This window comes from Dromaius novaehollandiae, chromosome 5, assembly GCF_036370855.1.
Source record: "Dromaius novaehollandiae isolate bDroNov1 chromosome 5, bDroNov1.hap1, whole genome shotgun sequence".
Taxonomy (NCBI): domain Eukaryota; kingdom Metazoa; phylum Chordata; class Aves; order Casuariiformes; family Dromaiidae; genus Dromaius; species Dromaius novaehollandiae.
In genome coordinates, this window is record NC_088102.1 from 16741431 (window position 1) to 16755100 (window position 13670).

At 43.9% G+C, this 13670-nt stretch overlaps 1 protein-coding gene across 1 annotated transcript in view; it reads right to left on the reverse strand.

Annotated features, from left to right (window-relative positions):
- The window catches only part of C5H14orf132 (chromosome 5 C14orf132 homolog), a 47126-nt gene extending 37429 nt beyond the window's left edge, over positions 1-9697 (reverse strand). Inside the window, exon 1 of the mRNA XM_064512112.1 lies at positions 9437-9697. Coding sequence (XP_064368182.1) covers positions 9437-9463 — 27 coding nt within the window. The 5' untranslated portion in view covers positions 9464-9697. The remainder of the gene's footprint in view (positions 1-9436) is intronic.
- Positions 9698-13670: the final 3973 nt, after the last annotated feature.

Here is a 13670-nt window from a genome sequence, read left to right on the forward strand (position 1 = left end):
TTATTACGATACCCCAAAATGCCTTGCCAGTTATTCAAATATATCAAGGCACTTAATTATATACTTTAACAGAGGAGTAGTTCAGAGGATTACTCACATACTTGAAGTTAAGCATACATTTAACTGGGGACAGAGAATTGAAGCATGATCAGCTGCTCCCAGACTTTGGGTTCAACTGCTCTTCTGGAAGTCCTTCACAACTTTATATTTTGTTTAGTGTGTTTGTTTCCTCATCTGTTCAGCTGTTATTTCTCTCTCTGAATATACACCTCAACACCTTTATGCATCAGCTGAAGTGACACTACTGTCCTTCCTCCTTCCAGGGATCATACATACAGTGACTCTGTGGGGCTTTCACCAGTCCCAGAACACAAACCCCAAGGCTCAGCACATCTTTACATGCTTTACAGATGCTCATCCAGTTGCTCATCCAGTTGATTTGGCAGAAAAAGAAAGTCTCAGTGGAAGCTGGTTTCATTTTAAACATACATTGCTCCTTCCTAGAGTGACCTCCCTTTCCTAACATCTGAAAGGCTTCTTAGAAAGAAGCAAAATGGCAACAGATAACTGGATGAGCCCCCCAACTCAGTTTTGACGCAGGAGATAATCTCTTTGCAAAATCAAAAGAATTGGCCCTATATCCAACTATCCTCCCAAAGCCAACTGCAAAGAGGCTTTGAGCTTTTCTGAAGTGACTGAAAGTTAATGTTTTCTAATTAGCTGCTTCTTGGCAGGTTTTGGTTCTCACAGCTGCTATAAGTGCACAATTCAGCTCTCCGAACAGGAAGACTACAGACTCAGCTTAAGAGTACACATAATTTTAAACAGCCAGTGCTGTGAGACAGACCTAAAAGGATTGTGTGTGTGGGTGGGAGCCAGCAAGAGAAAGGGTGGGTAGTGACTACCACTAACAGCAACAGCTCTGGCTGCCATGTACGCACAGCACCATAATATTTGCAGGGAGAAATTTTGCACCATGTTGCCTCTGCTTCCCTTCCTCCCTCCAAAGCGGCAGAGCATACGTTCGACAAACATTCAGTGTTTCTGGTCTGATCATGGGTTTTCCTCCTGTTTAACACTCAATGTAGACACAAGTATTGTTCACTCCAAAGCTAGAGAGGAAGAGAAGAGCCTGGCCTGGACACTCAGTGCTTTCCAAACAGAAGGCAAACTCCTCACTCTTCATTCCAGCCCTTTATGTACATGAGCACCAACAACTTCATAGGCAACGTCAGGATCATGTTTGCTACAGGATTCCGCTGCACTTAGACTGCTGCTACTCCAGTGAAATCAATGGAGCCATTCTTGACTTATTCACAGGCACAAAAAGTAGATCAAGCCACTGATGGGTGACATGACTGTCTTCAATTTACAACCAATTTTCCAGGATCTTCCTTTGACACAGAAGTGTACATTTCTTGGAAAAAAAAATGCTCAAAGCACCAGACACCTATCACTATTCCAAACAAGCCTTTAAAATTCATAGTCCCTGTGAACAGTGAAAGGAGTTAACACCAATCTTGTTTAAGATACTACACTCATCAAGCCAAGGAGCCTACTGAAACAACAGAGAGGACTGACAGGCATTGCTGGCTTAGGGAGATAATGCAATTCATGACAGAAAATACCTTCAAGGAAAGTAAGTCTCAACAGACAGACATAGCAAGCTAACAGAGCTGGTCACCGCTGAATCTACTGGGGTTGCTGTTCTAATTTTCTGCATCCCACATCACCACGCTCCTTTCAAAGGCTCTAATGTTTTCTTTGATCTAATTTGATAGTGTACCAACAGTCACCAAATCATCATGCAGCTACACTAAATCCTGCGCAACTGATTCATTTGGAGTTTTTTGGCCTTTGCTTTTTGCCTGATATGGGAACAAGATTAGGAACAGCTAAATGGTTAAGCTGACTTCCTAATGGCCAGAGGCAATAACATCTCCAACAAAGCTCAAAACAGAACCTTTACTTTCCTCCCCCGTGCTTGCAGTTCATCGATGAATGGGGAAATTCAGTCCTATTAACCTAAAATAATAATAATCTATATTCAGGCTGGATTTTCTAGCCTATGGATTCTGATGACCCAATACCACCAGGCTACCCAGTAAACTCAGCTCTCGTCAAGCCTGCAAAGAGTGTTAGGGCTCAGAATACACTACAGTTGGGCTTTTACTGCTAAATAAAACCAGGCACCTGAACAAGCAAAATGTTCATCATGAATGTAGTTCTTTTGCAGTCTTCATTCCTTTTGCCTGCCGTCTGTAGCTGTTTCTTGCTTACAATAGGACCACAGCTGCTGCTGCCACCAACTATGCTTGTGTACTGTTTGGTCTATATGCACTGAAAATCATGCGACTGTTAAATAAACAAACACACAGACACTTCATGGAACTAATCTCATGGTTAATTGGCACATGAAACAAAATGAGTATACCCAGGGTCTTCTCATCCCCTCTACAAGTGCTCACATAACTAGAGTGCACAAATAGCCACATTACAAGCCCAACCACTTCCCCCTCTTCCTTCCCTACCACTCCTCCTACGATTTGCTCTTTTCATAAGCTTCAGCAACTCCTATGAGAAATTTGTCCCACTATTAACCAGTGGAAATACAGCCACTCCCAAACACATAATCCCAGCTTTCTCTGGATTAGTAGCATGATCAAAACAGATTTCCCCTTGCTCTTCTAGGAGCTGTTCCTAGGAATTGCAAAGCATCCTCACCCCATCTGTGCCATGCTTTGAGATATTTCATGTTAAGTCCTGCTGAGGTCACTGGAACCATACACATGTGCTTCAAGTGCAGCAAATGCTTAACTGTTTTGCTGCTTTTAGCATCTTTGACGGCAGTTACAAGCATAATTCTGAAAGGGCAGCCGCTTCCAAAGTGAGATATACATGTTTCACAAAACCAATAAGCCAACTCTCTGTAAAATGTTCAAAAGATTTGTTGGCACAGAAGTTTCTGCTATAAAAGTTTTGGAAATGCAGTTTGCAGTGTTATTGTCATGATAGAAAAAGCGCAGGGATTCCTCATTTTTTGCCCCCAACGAAAGTGTGATTCAGCTGCACCAAACAACTGAAAGGTTTCTCCAGAAAATGATTCTTACCTCAGCTGCTAACAATATCCTGGATGAGGACACCATTGATTTCTGCAGGTAAAATAGATTTTCTACAACATCTGGATTAGACAACTTGTCCCCCTGACTGCACCATACCACAGTGAGGCATTAGAACTTGAGCTTGAACTTAAGAGTTTTAGACATCTGCAGTTCAACTCCTCCCTGCTCTTTCAGCTTCTTGATGATTTGATTTTATTTACTACAGGTCAAGACATTCTGGAGGAACCAAAGGATGCCAGAGAAAATTACTTTAATCTTTGGAAGAAAGCAGAGCTGGTAGGGCAATTCTTAGTGCCCTATTATTCCATACACTGAACCAGTCACATCAGACAATGCCTCTACCCTCCTAGCTAACATTATTCATGTTTGATGCTAAGGATAAAAGGGTTTATGTCTCCAAGTCTTAGATTATGATCAAGGCGGCTTTTGACAAGGAAAGATTCATGCATCTTTAAATCATGATTCTCCGTGTGGTTTCTCTTAGAGCTTCTCTTTGGCAATCATACTTTTTAAAGAAAAAAAAGAAATCAGTGTGTCTGCCTGAACTTGTACACGCCGTAATTAAGCTTTCAAGTAACCAGCACATTCAGATGTGTCACGCGTAGACTCGCAAAGTACTAACATGACCAAAAGGTCTCTCTCGCTCTCTGGAGGCAAGCAGTGAATTCCAGCTTCTTGGCACATATATGTGTACACGAGCACACACACAAGCTCGCATTGAGCAAGTAGCCTACTGAGTCCAGAAAAGGGTTTCTAAAGCTTTTGGTTTGAATACATTCAGAATACTTCGCTGTAGAAATAGCACACAGCCAGTAAAGACTCTGAATCCCTCTTGACACCTGCAGCAGAAAATATATTGAGGAAAAACTGGGAAAACAGACAGAGAATTACCCCATCCTCTAGTTCCCTGTATGCAGATATGACAGACTACAGCAGATTCTAACTGTGCATCCTTTTGTATCCTGAAACCTCATCAGAAAGGAATTAAACGATACTGCACCTACATCTGAGATTTTCTGGAAATAAAGCAACTCTATTCAGGTGCCCCAGCACGCCAAACACCCTCTGTGCACACACTGGTTCTGCAGCACAGGCAATCCACAGCTTCTTGAAAATATGGGTATCAAGTCAAACACGTCCAAAACAAAACGGGTAGCAAGTCAAACATGTCCAAAACAAACCAGTTTACAGCATGTATTCTAGTGCTTTCCAGAAGTTACACAGCTCACACTAACATTTTTAATTGGAGACACAGCAGCCTTGGACTGCTTATACTGGCAAGGTTATAGGTAGCTACAGTGTAAGGTTTCTTCAAGGGGCACCAAGGACCACTGCCCTGTTGTGGGAAACATGACCTGAACTACTGCCAAGACAATGGAAAGGCTCAAGGTCACTTAAACAATCACTTCTCAGACCTGAAAGCCTGGAAGAGTAACACAGAACACAAAGTCTATGAAGTTTAAATTCTCTTTATTAATTCTATGGTTTTGCTTTTTGTCCCGAATTGGTCATTTATTTCTCTAACTCCTGAAACCAGTCAGAGGCATGCTTTCTTTTAATATGCCTTCAGTAAAAAAATCCTCGGTGCTACAACAGGAATTACAAATTGCAAAAATTAATTTTTAAACTGTGGCTAAAGTTTGAGTCATTGAAACTAAGCATGAAGAATTCAACTTACTACATTTCAGATCCTCAGGAGCTGTTTATGAAGACCTCTTGAACATGGAGAATCAAAAGATAAATGAGTATGTGAATTATACATGACTTTAAGCCAAAAATAAATCCACAGAGATGACCATGTTCTCAAGGTTTTTCCCTGTTCTATATGTAAAAGAAGAAAAGATCATTTGCCTGGTTCTTAAAGTAGTATTTTGACTGTATGTAGACATACCCCAGCATAAAAATATTGCTAGTTAAGAAAGTCCATTTTTCATTTTCAGTATGGGACAAAAATTACAATAAATGATTTAGGGGAAGTTAAACTGTAAATATAAGTCATGAAAAATACATAACTGGCACTATAACTGCAGGTACTGTTCAGCTCATATTGATCTGTATGATGCAGAAGACCATGACATCATTTCTTCCTCTGCAGCTTCCCAGGTTTTTACACTACATGCTTCTATTTTGCAATTTTAATATGCGATTCAACACCACTCACAACATTATCAACCCAGATGTAATTTTCATTGTTATGGTTTTATGCAGCAGAAATGCTTTAGCTGGTTCTTAAATGGGTATTAATTTTAGCATGTCAGAAGCAGGGAGGGGGGCAACTTACCCCTGCCTGTCTGACAGCAAACCCCAGATCCCTGCTTTCCTGTTGAATATTTTGACAGATGAAGCAACATGCAGCCAGATCTGAAAAGCACTGAATGCTCTCGGCCTGGACTCAGCGCTCCAAACCTCCCCCAAAACAGCTTTTATGCTGGAAGCTAAAGTCTCTACCTATAATAGGAGGCTATTTCTGAGGTTACCTAGACTACAAGAGTACTCTGAAATGACCAAACAGCACACAGACATGAGCCACACATACAGCATACAGCTCAGCAGTGGCTGAACATCTTTGGTGTAGTTTTGAGGAATAAATGATTACTTTAATGAAGATCTGTATTTAAAAAGAAAAAATCCTAATAGGCTTTGACTACACATGAATCATCCTTATTAGCACAAGTGACCTTAATGAAATCAATCTGAGCACCTGCAGAACAGAGGACATCTAAGCCTCCACAATTGACTACTGATGAACAAACACACAGATGTAAAAGGGCTTATTTTAACAACCAATTTAATTGCCACAATCAAAGGCTGTTCTTCATGACATAGCTAATAAATGTACTACAGCTGAGATTTTCAGATGTGCTTGCTTCAGCTAGGCATCCAACCCCTTGTACCATAGATGCATAGATTTCTTAACATTACTACTCTGACAATCTCCTGTTCCACAAAACCAGTATTTATCAGCAAAATGTTATCCTTTCTCTGGCATCAAGTATATAATGGAATGCTCCCCTAAATGATCTTTCTTCTGCAGGCACAAGAAGTAGTTTCAGGGCCTCCAAGGCATAAACTGTCTCACAGACATCTTAGAAAAGCAGGGGAGGTGCTGACACCAAAACTCCAGTTTACTCATAAGTCTTTGTATAGACAGTGCTTCTAGAAAGGAGGTTTCTCATATCCAGGTTCCTGAAGAGCTAAACACACAATTGCAATAATCCAAATTTGCAAGCTGTGACCCACAGAGTGTTTTTAGCAATTAGACCAAAACTTCAATTAAGAGACACTGACTACTGCTTTAGCTGGTATTACACTTTCACCCAGGCAGGAAGAGACACTACACCTTAGAGGAGGCCAGATTTTGAGCTTCTGTAATACACTACAGTAGCATGGAGATTGAAGGTGTTAACCTAACTTATTCAAAGACTATTTATGGTGTCTCACAAGATGTTTAACAAAAACGTCTTGGGTCCAGGATGAATGGTGCAGAGGTGCAGTAAGAATGATACACAAAGGCAACTTACAGGAGCACAAACAGCCTACACGGTCCCATAGAAACTAAACTCAGTCAAGACTTAAACGTTGCTTTTATACCATTAAGCATCTCAGTTTAGATGCTGCCGATTTTGGCATAAAGCATTCATATACCTAGCATCCCTGAGGTAAAATACAAACTCTACTGCATGTCATGAGGACGTTAATGTCACCGATTACAGGAAGGGAGTGCAGGTCGATAACTCTCTTCTATTTTCAGACATCCCTTGCAAAAGGTCACCTCAGTGGACCACAACACCACACTTGCTACAGAGATGATTCAAAAAAGCAGGAAAGATAGAGCAGGGAAAAGAAAGCAGATGTAAGGCAAAGGAGAAATTAGAGAGGTTGTGAGACCATCTGTCTGAAATGCCACCAGGTTGGTGGAAGTGGAAATGGCTGCTTAGTTCGGACAGAAAGGTGCGAAGGCCCTGGGACAGGGGGTCAGCAGAGCTAAGTGTAGCATTCATTGCACACAGCAACCTAAAAACTGGATTAATTTCCTTCAGGAGTAGCAGAACCCAAGAAACCCTCTAAAGTTGCTAAAAGGTTAATTATACCAATACCCCTCAGAGGACTCCCCCATTTGCTGCAGGGAAACAGATGGTTTGCAGACTTGGTCAACCCCACATACCAGCTGAGAGAGCCACAAAGGCGTCCACATCCGCCTCATGACTCCCATCTGGAGCTGCTTCCCTCCCTGCCAGCTCCTTCTGTGCCTCCAGGTAGCCTTCCCATCCCAGTAGTCTTCTCACCACCCCAAAGGCTTCGCAGAGAAGACAGCTCCCAGGTATTTAAAGTTTCCTTCCTGAGGTGTAGCAGGCCACCTCAGGAAGGAAACTTTATACCAGCTTGTCCCTTCCTCCCTCATCCCCACTCTCCCTTCACAGTGTCTGGAGGGAGACATGGGGAAGTGTGGTGAAGGCTTTCTACCCTTTTCTATCTCAGGGAGGGAAGCACAGTATCCATGCTGGTGAGAGGGATCTCACATCACATGTAGCCTTCCCTACTTTGGGATGTTACCATAAATACTTTTCTCCCTTAAAGAGATGTCCCACATGGAAGAGCAGATTCTCAGATTTCAAAGGAATATTCAATGGATGATTCTTTTTCATGTAACAGGACAAAGGAAAAAAATGAATAAATAAACCAACCCCAGAAGATCCAGAAGTAACACACAATTCAACTTAAATTGCTGCGTTACTGACCTTCATAAGATGTAAAATGATCCCAATAAAGAACTTCTCTGGAAGGCCTGAAGCACACAGCTTTGCTTTCCTTGAATACACACAGCTGTGGTAGAAGATACTTGGAATATAGGACAAGAAGCATAAGGGAGAGCATGCAAAGGGAAAGGGCTGTTCTGGTCCCAGCTGTGCCACAGACCAATTACCGGTAAATGCTTCAGCTGTGCCTCACCTCTCCTTCCATAGGATGGGGATACTAAACCTTCCCAGCTCCCCATTTAGTAAGCAAAAAATGGGCTCAGGGAGCTCACAGCTTGTGGTGAGAGGGACCACAGAGAAGTGATTTGATACATAAAAAATTTTCTTTGAATACTTCAGCTAACAGAAAGACCTCAAATCAAAGTGATGCTTTCCTCTCCCCATTGGGGCTTAAAATTCTTAATAGTCTTTAGAAAGAGTCTTATCAGAAATACCTCCAAACAGAGGAGGTTCTCAACAGCTCACTCCTACCTTCAGGAAGGCACAGCCTGATGCCCACTAAGAAGGGAGCAGACTTTAAGGAGGGAAGCAGAGAAAATGTCCATTGCATCCATGAAACACAGAACCACACAAGCAGGATCAGTATCAGATTTGGTTTCCAACAACCACCTCCAACTAACATCAGTGTCCAAGTAGCAACACCGCTGTAAAGCCAGGGTCTGGCCCCTATTTAGTCCCTGAGCAGTGTGTGACATTTTTGGCCCTTTGAGCTTGGACTCAAATCACTTTTTGGAAAAAAAAAAAAAAAAAAAAAACCAAAAAAGAAACTACCTATGCACACGCAATTATGTATATACATGAATACAAGAAGTTATCCTAGGAAAAACATGAAATAGCTGTTCAGTATGCGTGACTTTCTCTAAAGCATGGTCCTGCTTGCTTAAAAACCTAGTTCACCTGGACTCACCAGGGCGATTTTTGGCTTTGGGTGACCTGCATCTACTGGTTACTTTTCAGCACATTGAATATCAATACACGATATCAATATCCGTGTGTGTCTTGAGATGAAGCCCAAAACTCAGCTGTGACCAACACAATTTGGTCACGCAAACAGCGGAGACCATTTCTACACGCCAAGCTAGACTCCGCGTGCACTCCCATCTGCACAAAAATGCAGACGCAAGTACAAAAACGTATTATGAGAAAAGGAACTGAAAAAAAAAAATCAGATCTCCTGTTCTGTTTACAGTCTGCATTAAAAAAAGAGGATAAGTGCTGTCCTCTCCCCCCACCCCCCGTCTGAAGGTACCAACCCCGGGGAAAGCCTGAGCAGACCCCTGCTTCCACCCGACGGCACCTCCGCCCTCGGGGCGGCGGCTCCCCGGCCCAGCCCGGCCCAGCCCAGCCCGGGGCCCAGCCGGGCGCTGCCGCGGGCCCCGCCGGACGGGGCGGCCCCGGGGGGCGGGCGGCGCTAACAGGTGCGGCGCCCAACTTCCCGCAGCGCGGCGCCTCCTCCCGCCTCACCTCGGTTCTCCCCCCTCACCCGCGCGCAGTGCGGCGTCGGAGGGGGCAACCCGAGGGGGAGGCAGGGAGGGGCGCGGAGGCGGCTGCGCCTACCTGCGCGGCCATGAAGGAGAGGTCCATGGTGCTGCCGGCGGTGCTGGCGGAGGTGCTGAGGCTGCTGCTGCTGCCGCCGCCGCTGCTGCTGCTGCCGCCGGGGGCGGGCGGGGCGCGGGGGCGCGGCGCGGGCGCCACCTCCCCAAGCAGCGGCGGGCGCGGCCGCGGTACCGGCAGCGGTACCGGTTCCAGCTCCGCCGGCTCCGTCCGGCCCGGCCCGGCGCGGCGCAGCGCACGGCGCCTCCGCCAGGAGCGAGCGGCGGCGGCGGCCCGGCCCCCGCGCCGTGGGCTGGGCGCGGCGCCGCCCGCCTCTGAGGCGACGCCCCGCCGCCCGGTTGCGGGGGTGGTTGTCAGCGCCCCGCGGCGGAAGGCTTGAGGCGAGGGGCCGCCGTCGCCCTGCGGGGGTCCTGCCTGGAGCTGCTCCCTGCCCTCGGGGCCCTGGCTCGCCCCGGAGGCGACAGGTCCCTCGGTTCCCCGAGGAGAGCGGGACCGGGGCTGCCTGTCGCACACGGGAGGGCCAGGGGCTGTAGGGCAGGTGCCCCCAGGCTCGCAGCCCTATGACTGAGGGTGAGCGCTGAAGAGCCAGGGGATAAATACGTGACGCGCTGAGGAGCGGGTGCAGCCCTGCGTTCGTTGCCTTTGCAGGTGCTGTGCGTGATAGACCCCTTCGAGGTCGCCGGCTGCTGCACGCGTGCTGCTGGCCCGGCCTGCAAGTCCCTCGGCAGCTGTGCTCGCCCGGGAGCCGCCCTGCCGCCTGTGCTGTGCTCGCAGCTCGCTCCCGCCGCGGCAGAGGAGAGCTTCCTGCAGTTTATTCTTACACCTTTCCGATGACTTAGCTGCTACAACTTCATTTGTAACTTCTCTCTCAGTCCCAGAATTTTCCGTTTTCAGTGATTCACTGTAAACATCTTTTGCCCCTTTTCTTATGCTTTCCCTCATAAGCAAGGCAAAGCTCTTTTCTTCCCTCATCTCATGCATCGTGTTAGCGTTTTGCATGAAAATTCAATGAATTCATTTATTGGCTTGCAATGAAAACTTTTAACACCAGCTGGAAAAGTAGAATATTAAAAATTTGAGTTCTTATGTGTTGAATGTTTTTGTTCTGTGATTTCTTCATCCTTCTCCCACCATATACATGTTTGTTCCACGTCCAAGATGGAAGTATTTGGCCATGTTTTTACTGTTTCAGGTTAATATTGGGGGCATGAATCACGGCTGGTTGGAATTACAAGTGCATGCCAATAGCAAAAGCACCTGGATAATCAGCTTTGTGCTGGGGTTTTAAACTCTGGAAGAAAAAAACAGTATGCACATTCCTAGTCTGTGTTGTGAACTGTATACTGTTTCATTAGTGTAAAGTTCACTGTTGCAGCAGGTGCTGGTGGGAAGAAAATCAGATGTTTAAAATCAATACTGTTACTTCAATGACTGTTAGTGCACCTGCCAAAAATGCTTTTATGTGTCGGGAGTCCCATTAACTAAAACAAGTAAAATCTAAAAGAGACTGCCTCATTTTAAGATTTTTAAATTCAGGTCCATAAATATGGAATTGACTCTTTGTGGACTCTCTCCAAGGTTTTGACAGGGTGTTGTTGTGTATATCAGAAGCCATAAAGCGACTTCAAAGCAGTGTTAATCTTTTATCATCCAGAAAAATTCTGCACGCACTTTGTAGACATCTCTTCAGCATGAATGTAGCCAGGTCAATTGCTGCATCTGCGCTAGCAAGGATCATTTCATTAAAATAACAAAATAATTAAAGTCTTGGAAACTACAGTGACTTATGTACTTGCATAATTTTGCGGAGCACGAGAGTCTAGACGAGTGGAGCTTGTCTAGGAGCAGACAGTCCTGTCCATGCACCTGCTCAAAATACAGGCAGTTACATGCATCGTGCTCCAAACAGAGGTTTAACCTTTATCCATCCCGCCTTACAAGCATCCAGTGAGGGAAATGTCATTCTCTATGAGGCAACGTGTATCTTTACTCCACTGGCCGTGTCCTAAGGCTGTGTCCCCCAGGGACACTGAGAACAGATGATTTTCTTTGGGACAGCCACTTGCATTCTGACAACTGTCGTCATTGTCACCCCTAAGTCTTTCCCTTTTTCCAGTAGATAACCCAAACTCTTTCAATCTTTCCTCATATTTTCTAAACCTACGACAATTTTCCTTGCCTTTCTTTAAACATCGTCCGTCTGGTTCCTTTCTTTCTGTGCCCCAAACTGGATACAGGTAGTGCAGCTAAACCTTATCAGTAGCGAGCAGAATGAAAGTGTAACCTGGAAGTGTCATGTGGGTCACGCTCCTGATTATATGCCCTAGCATAATGCTTGCCTTTTTTCAGCATCTTTTGATGAACTGTAACCTAGAGCCTTTTCCACAGTGCTGTTACTTAGCCATTTTTTTCCCCATTCTGCATTTGCATGGTTGATTATTCTCTGCTGGCTGTGGCTGCATTCTTAGTGCTTAAAAAGACTTTCTGGCTCTTTGTTCTAAAAACTGAAGTTCATCTGACTGTGCTTTCTAGATCTTCTTCCCCCCATTTTCCCTTTTATGGAAAGATAGATACAGTGTTGTCTTTATCCAGCCTTAGGGTACCTAGCACATCCCCTGGAAGCGCTCAAAGAAGATTCCTAATGGTAATGAGATTGTTCAGCCAGGTTTCTACGTATTTTACTATGAAATTCAGTTTTAGTCTCCAAGCTGTTCCTGGCTGAGATCTTACTTCTTTCTGACAGGTACTGACAATCCAAGTCTTGCTGATAGATGACTTTTCAGTGAAGGATGATACTCTGGCTTTCTTGGCATCAAATTTCATTTATTTTGCCTTTCCACTGAGAAATAGACCAGCATTGTTCTTGGTTTATTAATATACTTCTGGAAAAATTGTTGTTATCCTTGGTATCTCAAAAAATTAATTTTGCATGTAGCTGCTCACTTAAAGAATACCTTGCAGACCAGTTATTGGGGAAGAATAAAGGTGAATTGTTCAAGTTTCAAATTCTTTTATTTCCACGCTGACTTCCAGGACAACTTTTTCTTTATAAAAAGAATTGGATTTCACAGAAGTGTTATTCCATACATGGGACAGTGAACTTGGCCACTTTCTGTTCCTATTCCACACAAATATGAGGCTTCATTCCATCTTTGTTTACAAGGTTTGAGTTATGTGGAAAATCTCTGGCTGTTGTCTACTTAGATAAACTCTGACTAGGTCAGTGGAAGGGGTGTTTATTACATACAGTGTGGCAGTGGAAAGTAGTACCCATCATTATACTTTGTAGACATTATACATTTATCAGTTATACAGAAAGTGATAATATCTCTTAAGCACTCTGGATATTTGATTTAAGAGACAGATGGTAGAGGAACACTGAAGTAAAGGACTATTGCATAAGCCAGCTGTCCTGCTTGTGTGATCTAACCATGAGCATCCGTAGAGTCCTATACTACTAGATTGCTTTAGATGCCGGTGAAAGTTATTTCTTATTCTTGATCTCAGTTAGGAATTTGGCTAACTTATCTTGGGCGATAGTGCAGTCAAAGTCAAGTTTTATAGGAATACATGTGCAGAATTGGCCCCTTAACTTGAGAAAAAAATGCTTGGTAGAGCTTTGTAACCTGCTTCCTTGCTTTGAGGAGCATTAGCATCATTGGAACAGCATTTCTGTTTGCAAGAGCCATGCAAACACTCTACCTCTGTTCAAATTTTGTCCTAGAAGGATTTTTAATCAACAAAATTAGCACAATGTCCTCAATCTCCGAGCTAGTAATTTACTTTTCATATTTCCTAAGCTTGACAAAGGAAAAATCACTAATTAGTTTTCACTTCTGCTTACGCTAATTCACTTCCTGGTTTCTGGAACAGCACAGTGTTATAGAGTTTAAGCTGCAAATAATTTATGAGGAAAAACAAATTATTTGTGTTCCAAGCTTTTATTATGATATTACAAAATACAAAATCTGTCTTCATACTCTTCCTCCAAAATGCATTTTGGATGTAAACTGCTCTGTAAGTTCTTACGTAAAACAAGTATTTCAGACCTCCTTCTGTGTTCCAGTAGTGATGATGCATGGTTTGAACCGACGTCTAGTAGCTGGCTTGCTAACCTTGTGTTACAGCTTTCTCATCAAGAATATCTAGAATATTTAAATAATGTCATGATTTGCTATTGCTATGGATAGATACTGTATAAAAGCACACGATTAAAAATGCAAGTATACTTGTATAA